Source organism: Hipposideros armiger, unplaced genomic scaffold (assembly GCF_001890085.2).
Source record: "Hipposideros armiger isolate ML-2016 unplaced genomic scaffold, ASM189008v1 scaffold_552, whole genome shotgun sequence".
Classification (NCBI taxonomy): Eukaryota; Metazoa; Chordata; class Mammalia; order Chiroptera; family Hipposideridae; genus Hipposideros; species Hipposideros armiger.
Window position 1 is genome coordinate 720,512 of NW_017731902.1, and position 21,289 is coordinate 741,800.

At 40.0% G+C, this 21,289-nt stretch overlaps 1 protein-coding gene and 1 pseudogene across 1 annotated transcript; one reads left to right on the plus strand and one right to left on the minus strand.

Annotated features, from left to right (window-relative positions):
• Positions 1 to 1,806: 1,806 nt before the first annotated feature.
• Positions 1,807 to 21,286, minus strand: FAM47E (family with sequence similarity 47 member E). The gene is made up of 7 exons (XM_019623485.1): positions 20,903 to 21,286; positions 18,214 to 18,353; positions 16,021 to 16,168; positions 13,876 to 14,076; positions 7,171 to 7,326; positions 4,405 to 4,479; positions 1,807 to 2,224 (listed from the first exon to the last, which is right to left on the minus strand). Exons 1-7 carry the CDS (start codon positions 21,284 to 21,286, stop codon positions 2,162 to 2,164), a joined length of 1,167 nt encoding a protein of 388 aa, XP_019479030.1. The 3' UTR covers positions 1,807 to 2,161.
• On the plus strand, positions 8,841 to 10,082 carry LOC109371152 (histone acetyltransferase type B catalytic subunit pseudogene; annotated as a pseudogene).
• Positions 21,287 to 21,289: the final 3 nt, after the last annotated feature.

Sequence of the window (21,289 nt, forward strand, 5' to 3'; positions counted from 1 at the left end):
AATAGAGCATTGACAGGAAAAGAGTAAGAGCCTGAATGCTGAAATGGAACCTATGGGAAAATTCAGATGGTGTAAAGCTCCCTAAACTCCCAGCCATATGGAAATATGATACTCAGATCTCCTGCTGCAGGGAGAATAATTGACTGCTGGACCCAGCTGCTACCCCTCTGGAACTTCTACCCTCGCACTGAGGCCATGCCCCCTTGCACTGCTCCCAGCCAATGACTAAGCAAGCAGAAGTACCAAGGCAGGCCCATTTTGGCTAAATATAAGACTCCTGCTCTTGACTTGAGGGCACCCCCACCCTCATTGGATTGGCCAAACTTTTATGTGAATTGTGCTGCAGCTCACCATTTTCCCATTTTCCTTCCTTCCCTTTTCCCATCCATAGGGATCACAGGTGCGTCATAACTTAAAAGCTCTCGGTATCTTCTGCTTCCTCCCCCAGCGAACCTCTTGACACCTAATCCCATTTTGCCATCTGCTTCTTGAGAAACCCAATAAAATGCAGCCTTCCTTGTCAAAGAAATTCTCCCTACTACTCTGTGATCTGAGGTTTTTCCCATCTTGTGTAAAGACTCTGTAACGACCTTTGTGGAAGTAACCTGGCAGAAAGTTGGGGAAACCAATTCTCTTCATTGCCTCAAATCCTACCATCAGTAATGTGCTAGAGACAGCTTGTATCAGCTCACAAAAAACAACTGTTAATTTTTCAGGAACTTAGTAAGTTGGTTGGTAAACCTAGTAATTAAAACTTATATATATTATAGGTAAATAAATTATATTAAAACCAAAGGTGATAAAACCTTAAAAACTCATCACTCCTAATGAACAACTTTTTATTATTATCTATGCTGTTGAGGTTATTTACATCTCTTATATCTGGGCATTGGAAATAATATATAACAATGTGCTACTTGTGCTTCTCTTTGGATTTTGGAGGCCAGATTTAGATGTGCTATTTTAGCTCATTTCTTTAGTAATCTGAGAAGGTGCCTGTTTTGAGGGCAGCTTGAAGCAAGAGAAGGCTTTTATTTTAGCTGGTCCAGAAAGCTCTGCCCTCTTATCCAGTGAATCCAGGGGGCTTGAAGCACCTGTGGCTCACAGGCTGCTTGGACACATCCAGAAAGGTGAATCATAGCACAGGCCCCTGAGGGTTTGCAGCCGAGCCATGAACTCTGTGTCATGGAACTGTTCTCCTTTTGGGAAACCAATCTTGGTTTGTTGCTTGGCACTAGTAAATACAGCAGTCTGATCATGAGACATTAGGTAACCAAGCAACCTGTGCCCATCATAAACTGGGGTCACCTGATCCACCAAGCCATAAAGCCAGCTAACATTTAATGTGCGTGCTCAATGTGCCAGGCTCTGTTCTAAGGACTTTACTTGTAATATTTCCATTAATCCTCCCCACAATTCTGGGAGACAGTACTGTTATTATTGCTATCATCGCTACTTGGAAGAGAAAACTGAAACACAGTGGGGATAAGCAATTTGCCCCATAGTCATATAGCTCGTATGTAGCAGAGCGTGGTTTGAACCCAGCCCTCCGGCTCCACTGTCCACATGTTTAATTACCAAATTATGTTGCTTCTCATGATCAAGTGGAAGTTTTCTTTATAGGACTGGGTTCGATCAGAAACAACAAATGACCTTATGTTATAGGTACATGTTTATTATTAAAACTAAAATGCCTGAAAAGGGGGGAAAAAATCTGAGTAAGCTTAATTCAAAATGAAAGAAAATTATATTCTAAAGAAAGAATAAAGAAAAAAACAGGAAAAATAATACTCAGGGAAAGTGTAATAGAGTAGTTCTGCTTTTATTTATGGTTTTATTTATTTTTATAAATAGTTGCTATTGACTGTGCTACAAAAATGTGAGACTATATGTGAATATTGATCTCATAGTTGATAAAATATATAAAATATTGATTAACTGAAGCAGAAAGCCATTGTGAAATGTTTGTAAGTATTAGGTATAAAGTTTACGGATGTTGCCAAGTCAAAGTTGTACGCCCATAGTGGTACACTCATTATAAATTTTGTTTAACGTTTAATGAGACAGAGAAATCTCCAAGTAATACAGAGTAAATAAAATTTAATTTTAATAAATTAAATAAAACCTGTCTAATCATCTTCCCAAACTCTTCTATGCTGAGTTATTTTATAGGAGTCTTACACTCACTTTTACATTTCTTCCTGACATACATCTTCTCAAGGAACTAAAAAAAAAAGGAGAGAAGAGAAATTTCATTAGAATGGCAAGCATAAACTGTATAGTCGTGCCCACAACAAGTGTCATACCCAAATTCACAATCTCATACTATGACATATATCTTCATAGTACTCAAAATCTCATGTTGATAATTAGACCGTGACAGATGTTGGACTTTAGAAGGTAGTTGACAATAGCAGAAATACCTAGATCTGTTTCACACTTGTTCCGGGCCCAAGTCCAGTCAGGCCCAGCTCAGAACAGCCTTGTGCTTCTCATCGCTGCTGTTGAAGGCCTGGTTCCCATCTGTGTAGCAGATGGAATGAAGCTATGGGTTATACATAGAGTAGATAATCCAGCCGTAGATACTGGAATGTGTATAAGTACCTATGATCATGTAACATATATGAATGTGTATATACACGGTGTACACAGACATTATGGGGGTAAAAAGAGAATGAATGTTTGAAATTTTTAATTTTATGTTTAAAATTAATGTTAAAATAAATGACAGTTTATATATAGTATATATGTGTATATATACATATATACATGATTTACTGTAATAGATTCCTTCCTTTCTTTTAGTTAAAATTTTATTGATAAAATAGAGAATCTCAGATGTAAGCATAAAGGGCTTTGAGTGACAGGTCTTCTCAGAGGACTCAGATGGAGCCAGGAACACCATCTCTCTTTAGTTAATGCAGCTAAAAGAGTAAAGCCACCAGGCATGCATCAGGCATGCTTCCTTTTGCCCAATATTGAATTAAATGTTCTTCAACAGAATGGATTAAACCAACAGGGGTCAAATCAAAATGAAAAAAAAAAAGTGTTTTGCCACTAAAAACATTAAGACTATGAGTCATTATAACATCAAGAGCAAATAAGGATTATGTGTGTGTGTGTGTGTATGCACACACACATATACACACACATATATATGTCTTTTGCAAGAAGATATATATACAACCATATATATTTACATATATAGATATACATCATATATAGAATTATGTAATCACATAAAATAGCATATTTCATATATTATACATACAAATAAATGAAAATATACTGACCCTTATATACAGATTAGGTAGTTTCTATAAGTATGTAAATGTATATAAGTATATTAAGTATACCTAGCAGGCCTATTATTGATGCTCAAAGCTAAAGGAGAAATTTCATCCCAGTTATGCAGTAGTGTTTTAGCCCCATCTCTACCTCCTACTCTAGACTTCCCCTCACCTTGCCTAATTTCACTTTGAAACCAGTCTGGATCTGAGGTTGGTCAACATATTTATTTGCCAGTAAGTATAAGCTATTGTTAGTTGTATCACTCTTGGAAAAAAAGGAATCCAGTATTCTATTTCCAAGAACTTTGCCCATCTTGGCTGCATGGCCTCCTAAAGATGCCAAGAGATGTATACACAGAGGACACTGGACACGCAAGCATATGACTTATTATTAGCGACGATTTTGGCCCCATGCCTCGCTGGCTTCCTGCTGTGGTGACAGGGCTGGTTTGGGTGCAGAACTTGCTGCTAAATGGTTCGCTCTGCCAACCTCCCACCCCACCCCTATTACATGTGGTCTTCCAAGGGGGTCACTCCATGTGGGAGGCAGTTTCGAAAATTAAGGGAGGGGAAACTAGAAGGGGGGAAAGAGAAAGTGAAAAGAAAATACTAGTAGGCCCCCCAGGAAGTGAACTTTTGCCTTAGTCTGTTTCCACATGAGGCCTACTCCATAGTACAATGATGATATTGTGAATTCCAACTCCATTTTGTCCTGACCCCAGCCACAGTTCTTTGTCCTTAGATGTGGCAGTAAAAGAGACTTAAATACTTTCTAGAGAATTCGGAGTGTTTTAGTGTCACAGTTTGCAAGGCACATGCCCTGTATACAGATCCCTTTCACTCTGGTCCCATTAAGGCCAAGCCCAAGGCAGGTGCACCAGCAGGGAGACGGCACCTCTGACGCAGCGGAAACCAAACAGGCAGAATAAACAGAACCAAATGCCAGATCCTATCTCTGGCCCCTGTCTGGGGAAAAGCATGCCCTTTCTCCAGGGACCTGAGGGCTGCTGTATGCCTGTAAGAGAAGTGTTTTGATTTTGTCAGGGTACTGATCCTTTCCCATCAACAACTGTGGACCCCTCAGCGAGTCTTCCGGAAATGACCCTTTACTTACATTTGGCATCTTGTAGCCCCTGCTTAGAATGAAATCTTTAAAGGCAACTGTTCCATGAAGGTTTGCAAGTAACTCCTAAAAGAGGGTCCACATTTTAAAAAAACAAGTCAGAAGCTTGATTTCATACTTGTCTTAATTAAAAGCATTTAGCTCTTTATAAAGTACCTCATTTTAAACCACTGCCTTATTTGGGAATATGTGGATAGGTAACATTCACAAGTTTATGAATATAAAGGCTTTCAAAAGATGTAAGCTTTTCTCTCCTTCCCTTCCTTTTTTTCTAACCCTTATAATTAAGGATAAGCCATACATTTTAGCAATTCGACAATTATTGACCTAGCATGTCTGGAATCTAACCAATTTAAGATGAATAATTTTGATACTATGCTTTATAATACAAAATATATATTTTCTCTTATTCCTGGTCCTGGCACAGAGCTCCTAGAACCCTAGAATTTTGATAAGAGCCACAAAGGCAAAAAAAGTCTTTTGTTATTTATAACAGAAACCTTTCAAGCACAAAGGAGTTTATGTTAATGAGGTGATTTGGAAAAGCACTTAGATAGTCACATGATGGGGGCAGGTTGCCAGAGGAACCAACCATGTGATGAGAGGGTTGTCCCTTTCAGCTCCACCACCAAACAAACCTCCAGGGAGAAGAGGGCTGGATGTTGAGTTAATCACCCATGGCCAATGATTTACTCAATCATGGCTATGTAATGAAGCCTCTGAAAAAACCCACATGGATGAGGTTAGAGAGCTTCCAGGTTGGTGAGCGTGTGGAAGTGCTGGGAGTATGGTGCAGCTGCAGAAGGCATAGGCGCCCCACGCATGCCGCTTGCTGCACATCTTGCCTTATGTATCTCTTTTGTCTGGCTGCTCCGGAGTGTATCCTTTTATAATAAAATGGTAATCTTGGTGTGGGGGAAAAAAAATCCCTGACACATTCAGATACCAGAATTAAGAGTGGTAGAGGAAGAAACAGGAGTGTTCTCCCTACTCAGCAATATATCCACAATTTTTAGATCTTAATTCTAAAGGACATGATAATCTAAAAAGACTTGATCCAGCCCCAGTATCTTTGGGGTATTCATGCAATTGTTTGTTTTTCTTTCCTTTCATTTATTTGAATTTTAAATTTGAAGGTATAATTTTATATCATTGCAATTCAGTTCTTTATTTCACCTTCCAAATGAACTCAATCAAGAACAGACCAAAACTCTTGTGTTCCCAGAAAGACAGCCATGCCATCACAGTGACTGTCCCTTACCAGCACACCACTGTGACTGTGTCTTGTGAAATGGGATGCCATAGCCAAGTGGCACCACCTAAAATACACAGGTAAATCAATCTTCAGGTATTATAAAAGCAAGATTTATAAAAATCATAGAACAACTCTATTGATTTGAATCCTTCCTGGGTCTAAACTTCCTGATAAACAGTCTTTTACTGTAATAGTTCTATCAACCATATTTCCAAAATTTAAATGTTACTTCTTTTTCACGAGCTAACCTTAATCATTTTGGCAAATATCTTTGCTAGCTTTTGCCATCAAAATGAAATATTTTTGAAAAACTATTTAAGTCTTTAAGTTTAAGAATTAGTCTTTAAAAATAGATTTCTAAAATGAGAGCTCCTAAATACCATATTAAAACAAAAGTTTTGTAACTATTTTTGTTTCTAAATATTTAATTGAGAAGATTTTGTTATTTTTAAAAAGTACAACTGGAATAGTTTTAAGTTATGTATTAAATTCACATAAATTTACATAGGCATCTCCTAAAACCGTACACCAAGAAACTCTGCTGAATATTATTTACATTATTTTTCAGCTTATATATAAGCAGCTTGTGTTCATAAATTTGTGTCATGTCTCACATCTAAAAATTAGCATTTCATACCCAGTACTAGAAAAGATAAAAATGACCATCCTTCCTGCAATCTAAAGGAGGCAGCTGATGAGTGATTTCTGAATGAATAAGTAGCCATATTTGTACAGCATTTTACTTTTTTTGAAGTGTTTTCACACTGAGATCTGAGAGAATAGTTGGATCTGTTGAAAAAGGGAAGAGTTTCACAAATATTCTCATCAGAGTCCTGCGTAAGTATTGCATCAATATTTCCAAGTTTTCAGGACTACAATAAAGATCTCATTCCTTCAGAGATTTGTACACAAGAGACAGCACGCACAGGGGTTATTTGCAGTAGAATCAGAGCACATCCTTGTTGTGAGTTTGCCGCTTTGTATCAACCAGTGCTTAACCTTTGTTCCTTTTTTTCTCAGAAAGATCCTGCAACTCTGCTGAATTGCATAAAAGAAGTTCCCTGATTGCAATTCTGAAATTCTTTTAACATTCACCCATTGCTGATAAAAAACCAAACAAACAAAAAACAAGCTTTACAGGTAACTATTCAATAAGAACCTATGACGTTATATCCATTCTGAGTAGTGAGGCGGTCCTACCAGATCACTCCAGCCTTGGGACCACCAATTTATCCATGGAACCAAGAGTGGTAGGAGTACAATAAATGGTTGTCCAATCTTTGGAGACACTGTGCCTACCATGAAGCCAGGAGATTTGAAGACTTGCTTATTACACTTTCCCCATTTAATAACTTGGCCTTCTCAGTGCTGGATTCAATATGCAAGGTTGTAAGACTCTTGGGAGCCTCTCTATTACTCTAGAGGCTCTGGCTTCAATAAGAGGTAGTTACATTATGATAATCTTTAGTTCAGGATGATCAAATCTCAGCATATACACATACCTGTTCCTGAAGCTCTTTTTTAAAATTCTCACCTTGAGCATTATGTGAGACCTTGGGGTCAACCAAAGGTTCATCTGCTCTTTGCTTTTTCCACAATTTGGTGTTCAGATACCATGCTCCATACCTCATCTTCATCCACTTTGGTTTATAAGGATTCTATAGAAAATAACATAATTCCCAATTTCATTAGTTTTTTTTTTTGGTTTGTCATTTCAATAAATCTAAGCTTTAGCTTATGAAAGTATCATTTATTTTGAATTAATGATTGATCCTTGCCAAAGTATTATGTATCATTCATTATATATGAAGTTTCAGTATGCCTCGATTTGTAAAGGTAACATGAAAAGTTCATGATTGAGAAAATAATGTGGTGGTTAAGCATGGTCTTTGGATTTAGACAGATCTGGGCTCAAGTCCAGCCTCCCCCACTTAGGAGATATGAGTCCATGGGCAAGTTACTTAAATTCTTCCTCTGTAAAATAAGATAATAGTATCTACCCCATAGGGTTGTTGGGAAGATTAAAAGAGAGGATTATGTAATGCAGCTAGAATTCATGTAAAAATTACATATTTCACCAAAGAGTAATAGCCTTAAACTATACTAATCAACCAAAAGGATAAATTATGAGCCTTATTATGAGCCCAGCACTATACTCAGCCTTGTAAATGCTACACTACTTTTGATCAAAATGCTATCCATCACCAATCTCTTGTTTCTTTAACTGGAAGAGAGAAAGAGGAGGAAAAATAGATGTCATTCCTTTGTTTCTCCCATGCTTCAGTAGTGCATCTTTTGGTTCATAATCCTGATACTATAGATGCAACCCCCACACATTGTCTCATTACAAAGTAGGGTCTAATGCTTGGGTGGGACAAAGAAACATGAAACACAAAGATTCTGCCCTTCTCCCTTCTCACTCACATTTAAACAATGAAGTGGAATGTGTGGGGGCATTCTAATATCAAGCTAGATATACCTATTTGAAGCAGAGAAGATGGGACACAGCAGAGGGGATGGAAATCCCTTCTCAGAGCTGGATTCTGCATTGTAATCCCTCTATTTCAAGCATACTGACCTCCTTGCTATTTTTAGAACACATCCATCATGCTTCTGCCTCAGAGACTTTGCATTCACTGTTCCCTCTGCCACAATGTTGTTCCTCAATATACCCACATGAGGGTATTTTGTCATCTTATCTATTTCATGTCATCTTCTCAGTAGCATCTTTCCCTACCACCCAATTTAAAAATTGTAATCCCCTCACAACAGTCTTTGTCTTCTTTCCCTCCCTCAGTTTTCTTAACAGCACTTATCACCATTCCACATGTTACATATTTTTCTGCTGTTTTTCTCTCCTCTCACCCTCTAAAATGTAATCTTGTGAGATTGTCCCCTGCTACCTCCCCCAGGCATCAAAAACAATATCTAGGCACAATAGGTGCTCCATAAATATTTACTGAATTAAAGTCAGGTTTCTTAACTTTGGCATTATTGACATTTTGAACTGAATAATTCTTTTTTGGGGGGAGGGGGGGACCATCCTATGCATTGTAGGATTTTAGCAGCATTTCTAGCCTCTACCCACTAGATGCCAGTAGCACCAAGTTGTAACAACCAAAAATGTCATCTCCATTGTCCTTCCTGGGCCGCTGGTGCTCACAGCTCAGACATGGCGGGACTTGGTGCTATGGAGAAATTTTTGGTTGAAACAAGAGTACACTGGAGAGGAAATTGGCAGAGTACAAATGTAACACCAACATAGGAACTGAACTAAAAATAGTTTGTTTTCCTGAAGATCTTGAGAACGGCATTAGAACTTTCTTTCCTGAATATATTCATCAACTCTCTGGGGTGATGAAACTGCTTTTGGTTACAAGGATCTGAAGATCCTGTTATACTATATCACTGGTAGCCTGGCAACAATGTTCCATGTTGAATATGCATCGAAAGTTGATGAGAACTTTGACGTTGGAGAGGCAGATGATGTTGAGGGCAAAATTAAACAAACCATTCCACCTAGATTTTGCACAAACACAAATGATTTTCTTTCTTTGCTGCAAAAAGAAGTTGATTTCAAGCCATTTGGAACCCTATTCCATACGTACTCTGTTCTAAGTCCAAAAGGGGGCAGAAACTTTACCTTTCATATAAACAAGGCTGACATGACATGAGGCTTTCCAGAATATCCTGAAAGGCTTCAGACCTTTTGATGTGGTTTATCGAAACTGCTAGCTTTATCGACATGGATGGTGAAAGATGGTACTACTTTCTAGTATTTGAGAAGTATAATAAGGATGGAGCTATGCTCTTTGTGACATTAGGGTACATGACAGTTTATAATTACTGAGTACTCAGACAAAACCCAGCCACGTATAAGTCAAATGCTGATATTGACTCTATTTAAAGGTCAAGGCCATGGTGCTCAACTTCTTGAAATGCTTCATAGATACTACATTGCATCTCCTTCTGCACTTGGTATTACAGAGGAAGATCTATCCAAAAGCTATGTGTGAAATTAAGAGATTTTGTGCTTGTGAAGCTTTGTCAAGATCTGCCCTATTTTTCCCGGGAAAATTAATGCAAGGATTCAATGAAGATATGGCAATAAATGCATAACAAAAGTTCAAAATAAATAAGCAATGGGTTTATGAAATTCTTTGACTACTGGTATCTGATATGAGTGATGTTAAACAATACAGAAACTATAGACTGGATATTAAAAGAATAATTAGCCCATATAAGGAAAAAGCAGAGAGATCTTGTGAAAATGAGAAAATGTCTCAGACCAGAAGAACTGAAAAACCATATGAACCAAATCGAAATAAGCATGCAACATGAACAGCTGGAAGAAAGCTTTCAGGAACTTGTGGAAGATTACTGACATGCTATTGAATGTCTTGCTCAACAGTAAGGATTATATTGCTCTGTACAGGATGTCTGCAAATTTCTGTACATTGTGCTGTGAAAAACCTAATGACTACTTTAATTTTAAAATCTTGTATCATTTAATTACATTGAGTTATCTATCTTATCTTCAGCTGAACATTTTCTTTTGGAGAGATTATATATTTTAAAATACTGTTTACAATCTATGAGCATATATTACATTTTTTAAAAAAAGATACAGCTTCTGAAACACCACTGCAACTGTTTCACTTCTTAACCAGTATAATAAATGCTTAGTTGTGCTGTGTTAAAAAAAAAAAGTCATCTCCAGACATTATCATATATCCCTGGGTGGGTAGTTGGGGGAAAAGGGCAAAATTGCCCTTGGTTGAGAACCACTGAATTAAAGGAAGGAAGAAAGCAAAGAGAAGAGAAAGAAAGGAAGGGGGAGGAATGGAAACTACACCACTGCTCTACTAAAGAACTTGAGTTCTGGAATATATTATGTTGCTGGGTAACCGGTGTTCTCTCAAGACTCAGCACAAATATAATTTCTTCTGTGATGTCTTAACTGTGTACCTAATCTCACTCCATGCTTGGTGAAATTGATAACGCCCTCCTATGTCCTATGTACAAACCACAACATCATTTCATTACAGTTCATCATTTACTTGTTGATCCTACTAGACTTTCCTTAAGTGCAGAAAACAGTCCTTTGTTTGCCTCCAGCACTTTTTGGCACATAGTAGTAGATGCTCAGAAAGGTTTCTTGAATGAATTTACAAACAAATGAATGAATGAATATACAGAGAATATGTTACAATAGACATACAGAAGGTTGTGAGAAATTAGAAGTAGAATAAATTAATGTCAACCTGAAAACCTGGAGAAAACCTAAGGAAAAATTTTCATATGGCCTGTGTCTAAAGGAAGGTATGTAGACATGGGAAGCACGTAGACACGGGAAGAGAGGCACTTCAGGCAGAGAGAGTATTGTGAGCAAAGGTAAGGTAATAGGAAAGTTCAGAGTTTTAAAGAACACCAAACAGCAGAGTGCAGCAGGACTGAGAGCATGTAGGGTAAAAAAAAAAAAAAAATGAAGACGGGGACTTCCACTTCCAGAACAGGGAGCAGATTCACCCTCCCACCTGCAACAACCAAAAACCAGAAAAACATATATATGAAATAATGGCTTGTAAGACACTGTACATCAAATAACAAAGGATAGCGATCCCTGAGAGACAAGAAACGAACAAGGTAAGCCCACAATTGCTCCAGCTCAGTGCCTTGTGAGAGGTGCCATATCACAGTGCAGGGAGGGCCCAGTGGACTCCCTGCGTGGAGGAGACAGAACTGAGAGTCCAGCAAGACCAAGGCAGCTAAAGTTTGCAGCACAGAGAAACAGAAAGAAGAGGTCTGAACAGAGAGAGCACTCCAGAGGTCGGCACAGTCTTCCTCTGTGTATGTGTGGGAGGAAACTACCTGAGGTCTGGGAAAGAGCCAGCCGAAAGGATTAGAGGGAACAGTGCCTGGCGCGCACCTGAGGCCAGGGGCAGCGCTTGTTCTCTCCTAGGAAACCTAAAGGTTCACTGGGTAGAATACACAGAACGGTCTTGACCCTTAGATTGAACATTACTTTGGTCCTTCCCAACAGATCTTAGAAGCAAGACCCAACAGGATCAAACGTTTCCAAGTAACTTTAACTACATCGCAGAAGAAAACTCCTGTGTATAGGAATACAAAAATACCCAGCATCCAATAAGGTAAAATTCGCCATGCCTGGCATCTATTCAGAACTCACCAGGCATGCAGAAAGGCAAGAAAACATGATCCACAATGAGGAGAAAAAAGTCAATGACTAGAAACACACACGGACCTTTTACAGATGTTAGAATTAAGCAGACAAGAACATCAAAACAGTTATTATAACTGTATTCCATATGTTCAAAAGATTGAGACATGGAAAATATATATAAACCAAGTCAAACTTCTAGAGATGAAAATTATAAAGTACGAGATGAAAAATACACTGGATGGGATTAACATTAGATTAGACAATTCAGAGGGGAAAAGATTCGAGAATTTTAAGACATAGCAATAGAAACAGAGAGAAAAAAGAATAAAAGCTGAACAGAGCAGCAGTGAGTTGTGCGATAATGTCACACAGCTCTTAATTATATGTAATTAGAGTCCTGGGAAAGAGGCTGAGGAATAAAAAAAAAAACTTGGAAAAATAACGGTCAAAATTTTTCCAGATGGGATGAAAACTATAAATCCATGGTTGAAAAGGCTCAGCAATCCCTAAGCACAAGAAACATGAAGAAATATACACCAAGGTGTGTAATAATCACACTACTCAAAATCAGTGACAAAGAGAACATGTTAAAAGCAGCCAAGGAAAAAAACATACCCAGAAAAACAAAGATAAAGATGACACAAGATTTCTCATCAGAAACAACACAATCATGAAAACAGTGAAGTAACATCTTTAAAGCTCTGAAAACAAACAAATAAATCAAACACTGTGAACCTAGAATTCTACACCCACAAAAATATCTTTAAAAATGAAGGCAGAATAAGGATATTTTCAGACATACAAAAGCTGGAAGAATTCATCACCAGCAGATCTATACCAGGAGACATGTTAAAGGAAGTCCTTCAGGCAGAAGGACCACGTGGAAATACATTTTGAACTTTTGCCTAGTGACCCTCCGTCTGCTAGTCAAAAGTTCAATTTTGGCAATAACTACAGTGGCTTTATAAAGCAGTGTTTGTGCAATTCTTTATATAAGTACAGGGAATTGAGCAATTTCATTCTGCCCAATTCAGGACACGCAGTGGTTCAGGCCCCACCTGTGATGGACATAATCTGCCTGTCCAGCATCAGTTTGCAGTTTACCCTTTAGAAAGATGAGCATAAAACGGAAAATCTAAAGTGCTGATATTAGTCATGGAATGCATAATTTTCATAAACCTTATGCAACAGAGTCAAGGATGGAAAACATCATGTATGTAAAAACAGGTCAGTTGATTGCGTTCAATTGTAAAGGACAGAGTTAATAAGTCCAAAGTATTGGAAATATAGTATCAAAGATTATGTGTAAAAGGCAGGGAGTAATTAGAGATAATATGCTGTTTTTCATTTTCAGAGAAAGGAACTCTCTCCCCCTCTACACTCACCAACTCCCACTTAGGCATTTAAGCCTGCTGTTGGACTGACATATTTGACTTATGTATATATTTGCAGTAACGCATGTTAAAAAGTGGAAAAGTACTTAGGAGCCCGTAGTATTTCCCTTTGGAACATATCATGTTATCTCTCCCCTCTGTTACCTTGTTCTATCTTCACGGGAAGTTGGTACCGGGAAACTGAATGAGTTATTAATGATCAGGCAAGCATGTAGTCAAGAATAATGGTTTGTGGTCAGTAAGACTCCCCTAAAAATTCAAGAATTCTTTGAATATAAACTGAACAGCATTCACAATCATCAATTACAGCACTTTACTCTTGCAATGATATATTTCCACTGTTAGGATTTCGACCTATAAAATGCATAAAGAGACTGTCTCAACATACAAAGCACATAGAGTAATAATCACTATTCAGGTATTAACAATAATGCTGAATGACATGCCTTGTTTGTATAATTGACGTTGTTATATTATTAAACACTCATTCATTTAACAAATATTTATTAAACATCAAAAATATTCAAGAATTCTACTGAAAAAGGTTGGTGCCAGAATTCAAGAACATTTAAGACTTTAATACAACTTAATTTTCTTTGACTTTCAGTCTTCCCCCCTTTTGCAATTACCTGCAGTTTCTGGCATTTCTGCTCATGGCCTAGTTTCTGGAAAAATTCTGGCTCTCGAAGTTTATTGAGCCCCACACTCTTCTTTAGTTCCAAAGGAACCTGGTTGAGTCTCATCGCGTGGGACACATCACAGCTTGGTTTGTTCTCATAGTCAATGTCAAACTGTTTCAGGATGAAGTCTTCATCAATGTCTGAGCTTCCCTGGAAGAATTTCACATTGTATGCGTCAAGGACAAATGGTGAAATGCTCCTTGCTTTCTTCTTTAATCTAAGGGAGGCATTTGACCATGGCTGGAGCGGAGTCATGAAATAGTCAGGGGCATAAAGGGAGGAATAGAGTCAAAGCTAGGCTGAAATAATAATGAAGTAGAAAAAGGGCAAGCAGAATCAATGAGGTAAAACAATAAACAGCATGAAGGAAAGTATAAGCTGGGGATAGAGAAACCACCACCGGGTAATGTGAGAGGGACCAAGGTGGCATAACCGATGTAAAGATGGGACCTGGGTCACAAGAGGCTGAGAATAAGACTGGTCACCAGAGCAGCTAAATTATTATCCTACAGCTTCTTAAATTTCCTGCCTAGACAGAGTAGTCTGCAGCAGTAGGAATGGCAGAAGTGGAAGGACTGGACTCCAGGCAATCCATTCCAGCCAGATCACAGACAAGCAGTGGTTCAAGTGCCAGGCGGGATGGGCATCATCTGCCTTGGCCGGCATTCTTACTCCAATCACCCTCTAGGAAGCCTCCCAAGGCCGCTCAGTCAGTCTGCTGCAGCTGGCCTGCACGTGCCCACCTCTTTGCTTCAGGATTAGACGTGTGACCTGACCTCGTAATGAGCATATTCCATTTCCCCACGTATAGTGGATAATCAGACATAAGGCTATGACCCAGGTAAGCTCAGGGAGAATGAGCCCTTGACTTTTTCCTATTGGGAAGGGCTGTTTTTTTCCCCATTTAGGTTGCTATCTGATAGGATGTAAGCTTGGAAATTTTAGTGACTACTTTTGTCATCTCTTGGGGAAAGACTGATGGACAATGGAGTCAGATAGAGGAGAGCATCCAAGAGGTAGGAAAAGCACCTAAAAACATTTTTGCACCTAGATCCAGATGTGCCTACAGCTCGTAAGACGTCTGGACAATTCCCTTTCCTCCTGTATACAGTCTGAATTATATTTCAGTCACTTGCCAATGAAATAATCCTAAATAATACACTGACGAGAACCGACTAATACACTCAAAAAATGGGGGAGGAGGAGCTTACAAATCCTGGAAGGTCTCAAATCCAGGAAAAACGGGGAATCTAAACATGTAAGGGCTTGGGAACAGGAATATGTAACTAATAGGTTCTTGGAAGGAGGACTAGGGAAGACCTTGCTAACTGAGTCAATACTCTCTCCACGTCAGAAAAACCTTTGTAAAGGTTGTAGTCAAGTATACCTACCCAATAAATATAACTGAGAAAAATTAATTGAAGGAGTGAAGCAAAGAGAGAAAAGAAGATCCTGACATTGAAATGGAAAATAAAAACATGAAATAGGGTGGGGGAATGGGAAGATGTTGGCCAAAGGATACAAAATCCAGTTATAAGATGAATAAATTCTGGGGATGTCATGTACAGCATGGTGACTATAATTTATAATACTGCATTACATACTTGAAAGTTGCAAAGTTGTTAAGCAAGTAGATCTTAAATGTTCTCGCCATACACACACACACACACACACACACACACACACACACACACAAAGGTAATTATGTGAGGTGATAGATATAGTAACTAACCCTATTGTGGTAATCATTTTGCAATATGTACTTGTATCACATCATTACTTGTACACCTTAAACTTACACCATGTTATATGTCAACTATATCTCACCAAAGTTGGGGAGGGCAGGGAAGAGATAGCTACTCAAAAAATAAGAAACAACAGCAATGAGATATAAACAATAAACAAATTGCAAACTCGCAAACTTTCCAGAAATTTTATCTACAAAAAACATTTCTATTATAAATGGCAGGAGAGTCACAAAGATTCCTTTATGGCTTTGATTACTTGACTTTGATTATATTCAAACTTCTTTTTAAGTAAAAGTAACTGAGCTTGAATTTAACAAGTAAGTTGCAATTATTACTAGTAACTTACAATACTAGTAGCCCAGTTGCAGAAGTCACTAACTTCTTTGCGCACATTTTCGTAAGGAAAAGGACCCTCTTCACGGAGCAAATCCACTTCGCTTGGCTTCTCTTCGTAAAGCAATCGGCCTGGATGTGACAGAGGAGTCTTCTGGAGACTAAAGATAATAGGATCATCAAATTACAATTTGAGCCACCATGAATCCAAGTGGATTTCAAACAGTGTCTTGGGGAAAGATCATAAAACAAGTGTTTCCAATAGTTTCTTGCAAGCTCACACTAATTATGTTAATTATTCAAAGATTACATTCCTGTTACCAGTATCATAAAGACAAGCATATCATGATTAGTTATAACAATTAAAAATTATATGGCATTTTACCATTATAAGTTGATTTTTAAGGCTGTGAGTACCATTTATTAAGACACGTGCCAGGTAAAAGCCCAAATTATGTGCTTGGGAGTCTGCCGAAGCCTCAGACAATCTTGACAAGAAGGAGACATCCGTGACCTCACTCTCCCCCCATCCCTAAAATCCAGCCCATTAATAAGCCTGGTCGATTTTAACCCTGTTTTCTTCTCTGGACTGTTGTGAAAGGTCACCACTGCTCGCTGGTGTCTCTGCATCTTCTCTTAGGACCTCCAACCCCCAATCCCTAACCCATTCTCTACACTGCAGCCAAAATGGTCGTTTCAAAATGTGAACCTGATCATGTCAAATGCAGCTGCCCTTCATCCTCAATTAAGCCCTCTTCAACAGCTTCATTTTAAAAATTGAGATAAAGTCACATGCCATAATAATTAGCTAAAGGTTTGCTGAGGGTCAAGAATTGAAAGATGCTCACAGGGCCACACTGGCCCATGGTGTTGGAGTCTCCACGGGTATCCCCTCATATAGCACTCCTCCCCCTCTTCCCCATCCTGGTTCTGAGCAACTTGAAAAATAATACAAAAAGCAAAGATGAAAGCCAAAATATCACCTTTAGTACTGACAGCAGCCATGTTGGAAGACATGGGTTTAGGTGCAAAAGTGCTTGCTCACTGAAACCCAGAAGTGGGCAGACTGTCCAAAGCAGGCCCAGCATGGTAGACCAGGATGGGTCTCCCTTCAAAAAAGGAGGAACATAGGAGAACTTGTGCTTCTCATGGGCTATCTTGCTTCCCAGGGGAAGAAGGGCAGAGCTGAGATGAGCATGCCTAGTTGTTCTCCCCAAATTTACCAGGAGGTACAGTGAGGAGTCTCAGGTGTCACAACAGTGGCGTTCCTGTCACCTTGTGTCTCACCCTAAGTAACACTTATAATTTAACACAATGGATTCTCTCTCACTCCACCTCCATGTAGGTAACTTATGTGACTAGCAAAGCTCTACACAGCCTCTTCCAAATACCCCGACTGTGGCTCTGCGCCCTCCGTAGTGGTCCGGGTGCTGTGGACAGATGGGCTTCTCTCTAGTTTACCTACACTTCTCAGTGCCTGCCAGTGATGTCATTTAACTTCAAAAGTCAAAAGGATATCCCAACTTTATTCATGTCAGGTATACTGATCATTGCATTTACATTTTTAATTAAATATCATATGAGATGAGAAAACAAGAGTGTGGTACAAAAGAGGGCTGTTTCTATGAAAATCAAGTTCAGTGCTTTGGAAACATTCAATAAAGGTGGCATTACTAGTGTAATGTATGCAAAAAAGATGACTTGGAAATCCAAGCAGCAGACCCATACTCAAAAAAGGGTTTTACCTTAAAAGACTAGCAAGAGAAGTAAAGTTATGTTTTAGAGTAACATAAAATGTTCTAAGTACTTAAGTGTCACCTTTTATAATTCCCTGTGTTAACATTTTATTCTGGTTATCCAACCAACTACTTTTCCCAGCCATGTTGAATAAAAGAACTTCTGCCAGAGAGAATTCAGAAAGCCATTATGGGCCCGTTAATCAGGTCTCCTGCAGTTTTCCTCTTCTCTAAAAGCTCTCCTACAGCCATGTAGACACATACCTTTGCTCCATTGCTGGATAAGTCACATCCATTTATGAAATAAGCACTATGTAGAGCAGGACTCAAGGCTCCTTTCCCTCGTCCTCGGGAACTTAGTTACTTTTGCTTCGCTAAATTATTCTAAAGATGAGGAGCTTTGAGAGAGGAACTCCTAGAATGTTTCATCAGGTGACAGGAATGAGCGAGGGGTTAAGAACAATACTTACAGTCCCAAGGAGACTTGGGTGGAACGTTTTTTTAAAAGTTTTATGGGTTCCTTTGCTCTTTTCCTGAGGCCCTGACAATAAGCCCACGTGTCTTCCAGTTTCCTGTCAGGATCCAGCACTTCCAGCACCTCTAATAAAAGCTTCAAACAGAAAACAGTTATGGAGGAAAGAAAAATGTGTTGAAAAATGGGACCCCTTGGTTCTAAGCCAGAAACAGGCCCATTGGCCCCCTTGCTTTTCCTTCCCAGTTGGTCAGTGCTGTTCATTAGGTTCCGTGCAAGTCCTGTGCTGGGTGCTCTGGGTAAACTTCCATCACCTGGACATTCGGCAGGCAACCTCTGTACTGAAGTTCCATCTTCTCTAGATGGAATAGTGCCACTGGGTCTACCCTGGTCCCCAGCGGTCCCCCTGAGCCAAGTACCTCTAAAGGATTTCTATGGCTTCTGACTGTCCAGCATCCATTCTTCCTCCTCCGAATGACAGTATCTAGGTTTTTCTTTGGAGAACCACCTCTCCTTCCACTCTTTCCTCATGATCTGAACTGGCCTGACCCCATTCTCACTCTACAGGCAGACCAGGCCAATGAGGACCACACTGAACAGGCACATAACCCAAGTTGGACCCATGAGAGTTAGGTTCTGGCCTTTTGCTGTGACCATGCAAAAAGAGGTGTTCTTTTTCTGGGTAGAATTTAAATCTTGAGCTGCTAGTGGCCATCGCAGCACCATAAAGAGACCCGGCCTCAAAACTAAAGCTAACATACTTAGTTGGGAGGTCAGACAGGGAAGTAAAGGCCTCACATCCTATGTGCCATCTAAGGGTAAGTGGGAACAACTTGTTTGTCATGGACTCAGCAGCTCTGGCCTGCAGGAGGCAGTGCAGGAAAGCCCTAGGTGGAAAATAATGGATTAGAAATTCCAGTTGTCCTGTCTATAGACTTCTCTGCCACTGATCATTCATTCGTTCTGCATCAAAATTTATTGAGTATCTACCATATGCTAGGCATTGGTGGCACACAGTGAAAGGCACAGATAAAGTCCCTGCTCTTGTAGAGCTCTTATTCTAGTAAGGAGCCCAGTGTGACAAGTGCTATGCTGAAAAATACATCACGGTAAGGACAGAGAATGAGAGTGAAAGGGAAGTATTAATTGGTCTCTCCAATCAGGGGACATTTGAGCAAAGAGCTGAAGGAAGGGAAAAAGTGAGCCATGCAGACATATGGGTCAAGTGCCCCAGGTCCAGGGACAGAGATCTGAATTGGACATGCTTGTAATGCTCACAGAGCGGGTAGGAAGCCAGAGTGGCTGCAGCGAGGTGACAGCAGAGGGGTAGGTGGTGGAGTTGAAGCAGGAGCAGGGGAGGGAAGGGGTGGAGAGCAGAACACACTGGGCCTTTCAATGGCAAGGACGTTACTCTGATAAGAAGGGGCCGCTGGAGGGCTCTGCACAGGAGTTCACCTTTCTGAACAACTATCATGCTCAGCTCACTGTGTGGGGAACAGATAGCAGGGGTGGGGTGGGGTAGTAGGCGCTGCTAGTTCCCTGCCCAATATCCATTCTGCCCATTTTCCTTAAATCTAACAATTTTGTTCCATATTGCATTCAGTGTTGCGATGTCCAAACAAGAAACTCAAGTTATAATTCCCTAGCAGCTAGGAATGGTCAGATGGACGAACTGTTTCCTAGGAAAGCTATTACAGTTGACCCTTGAACAACACAGGGTTTGGTAGGTGCTGACCCCTGCACAGTCGCAAATCCATGTTAACTTTTGACTCTATAGTCGACCCTTCGCATTTGCGGATTCAACCTACCACAGATCAAAAACAGTTATTTTCCATCCGCAGATGGGCATCTGCAGTTGGGAATGTGAAAATATTGTTTTCCATCTGTGGTTGGTTGAATCTACCTATGCAAAAATCACAGATAGAAAGGGCTGGCTGTATTTATTTAAAAAAACAACAAAAAACAAAAAAACATTTCAGTGGACCTGTGCAGTTCAATCCCGTGTTGTTCAAGGGTCAACTATATTTGCCTAATTAGAAGACAGAGTCAGCTAGCATGCACCCTTTAACCTTTGCCCCTTTCTTCTTCTTGTTTGAAAGACAGACTTGATGCCAGTAGATGTGGAAGCCATTATGAGTTAAGAGAACAAGAGACATGTGCTAAGGAGTATGGAGCTGAAAGTCAAAAGACGCCTGGGACCTTGGTGACATAATAGAGCTGTTGCCCAAACCTCGCCTGACAATTTGTTGAATTTTCCCTGTGACCTTTCAGGTTCTCATATGATTTCTACCCATCAGTTTGTAAGTACTTATCACAGGTTAAAGTGACAGAAGCAAAACTGAACAACTCCCCCCACAAAAAAGTCACAGGCAAAGCAGACTGGTAGGACTTCAGGGGAGAAGAATTCTAATGTTTCTGGTGTGCTGGACCTTTACAAGTTGTGTGGCGTCCTAGGAAGCAAAGGGAGATGGGTGTAATGGGTGTCTGTTGCTGCTGATTGTGTTCCTCAGGGCAGAAAAGAAAGCCTGCTCCAACTGCCACGAGAACTCTCACTCTAGGGAGACATTCCTCTTCCTTTCCTCCTTATAAACATTTCATGACCTCACGGAAACTCCCCAGGGATCTAAGGAGAATTCTTTTCAAGGTCCCAGTGGAGGCCCTCCCACAACCCCAGCACAGGAGATCACCTCCACAGGCATATCTTCTTCCAGATTTGGGTAGAGAGCCAAGGGGTGCAGGGTCAGCTGGGCTTCTGTGTCCTCCAGGAGTGTCTTTCGTGCCTGCTGGGCTGGCGAGAGCTTGGAAAACAGGGCTGCTTCCTTGGGCAGTTTGTTCTGCCTCTTTTCGGGGGCAGGTCGGGGAGCTCTGTGATAAATCTGAGGAAGAAAGTGCTCCTGAGGACCCTGAATGATCAGACCATCACAAGGTGGGCAGCCTTTCCTGAAGTCATCCAGTCCCTTTCTGACAAATATCCACCGCTGGCTGTTCAGGGAGGTGGGGAACGTCAGCCTGTTCTTGGGCTTTGCAAAATACTCAGAAGGCAGATTCTCTTTGTACCTGGAAGACAACATGCC

What these genes read in the sequence shown, in the direction of transcription:
- FAM47E (XM_019623485.1), bottom strand. Translation starts at nt 21,286, where the DNA reads ATGTTGTCTTCCAGGTACAAAGAGAATCTGCCTTCTGAGTATTTTGCA. An exon ending in GCAACTGGGCTACTAGTATT is followed by an intron (nt 14,077 to 16,020) that starts GTAAGTTACTAG and finishes AAATTCTTCCAG; the next exon opens with GGAAGCTCAGACATTGATGA. An exon ending in AAAAAGAGCTTCAGGAACAG is followed by an intron (nt 4,480 to 7,170) that starts GTATGTGTATAT and finishes ACCCTCTTTTAG; the next exon opens with GAGTTACTTGCAAACCTTCA.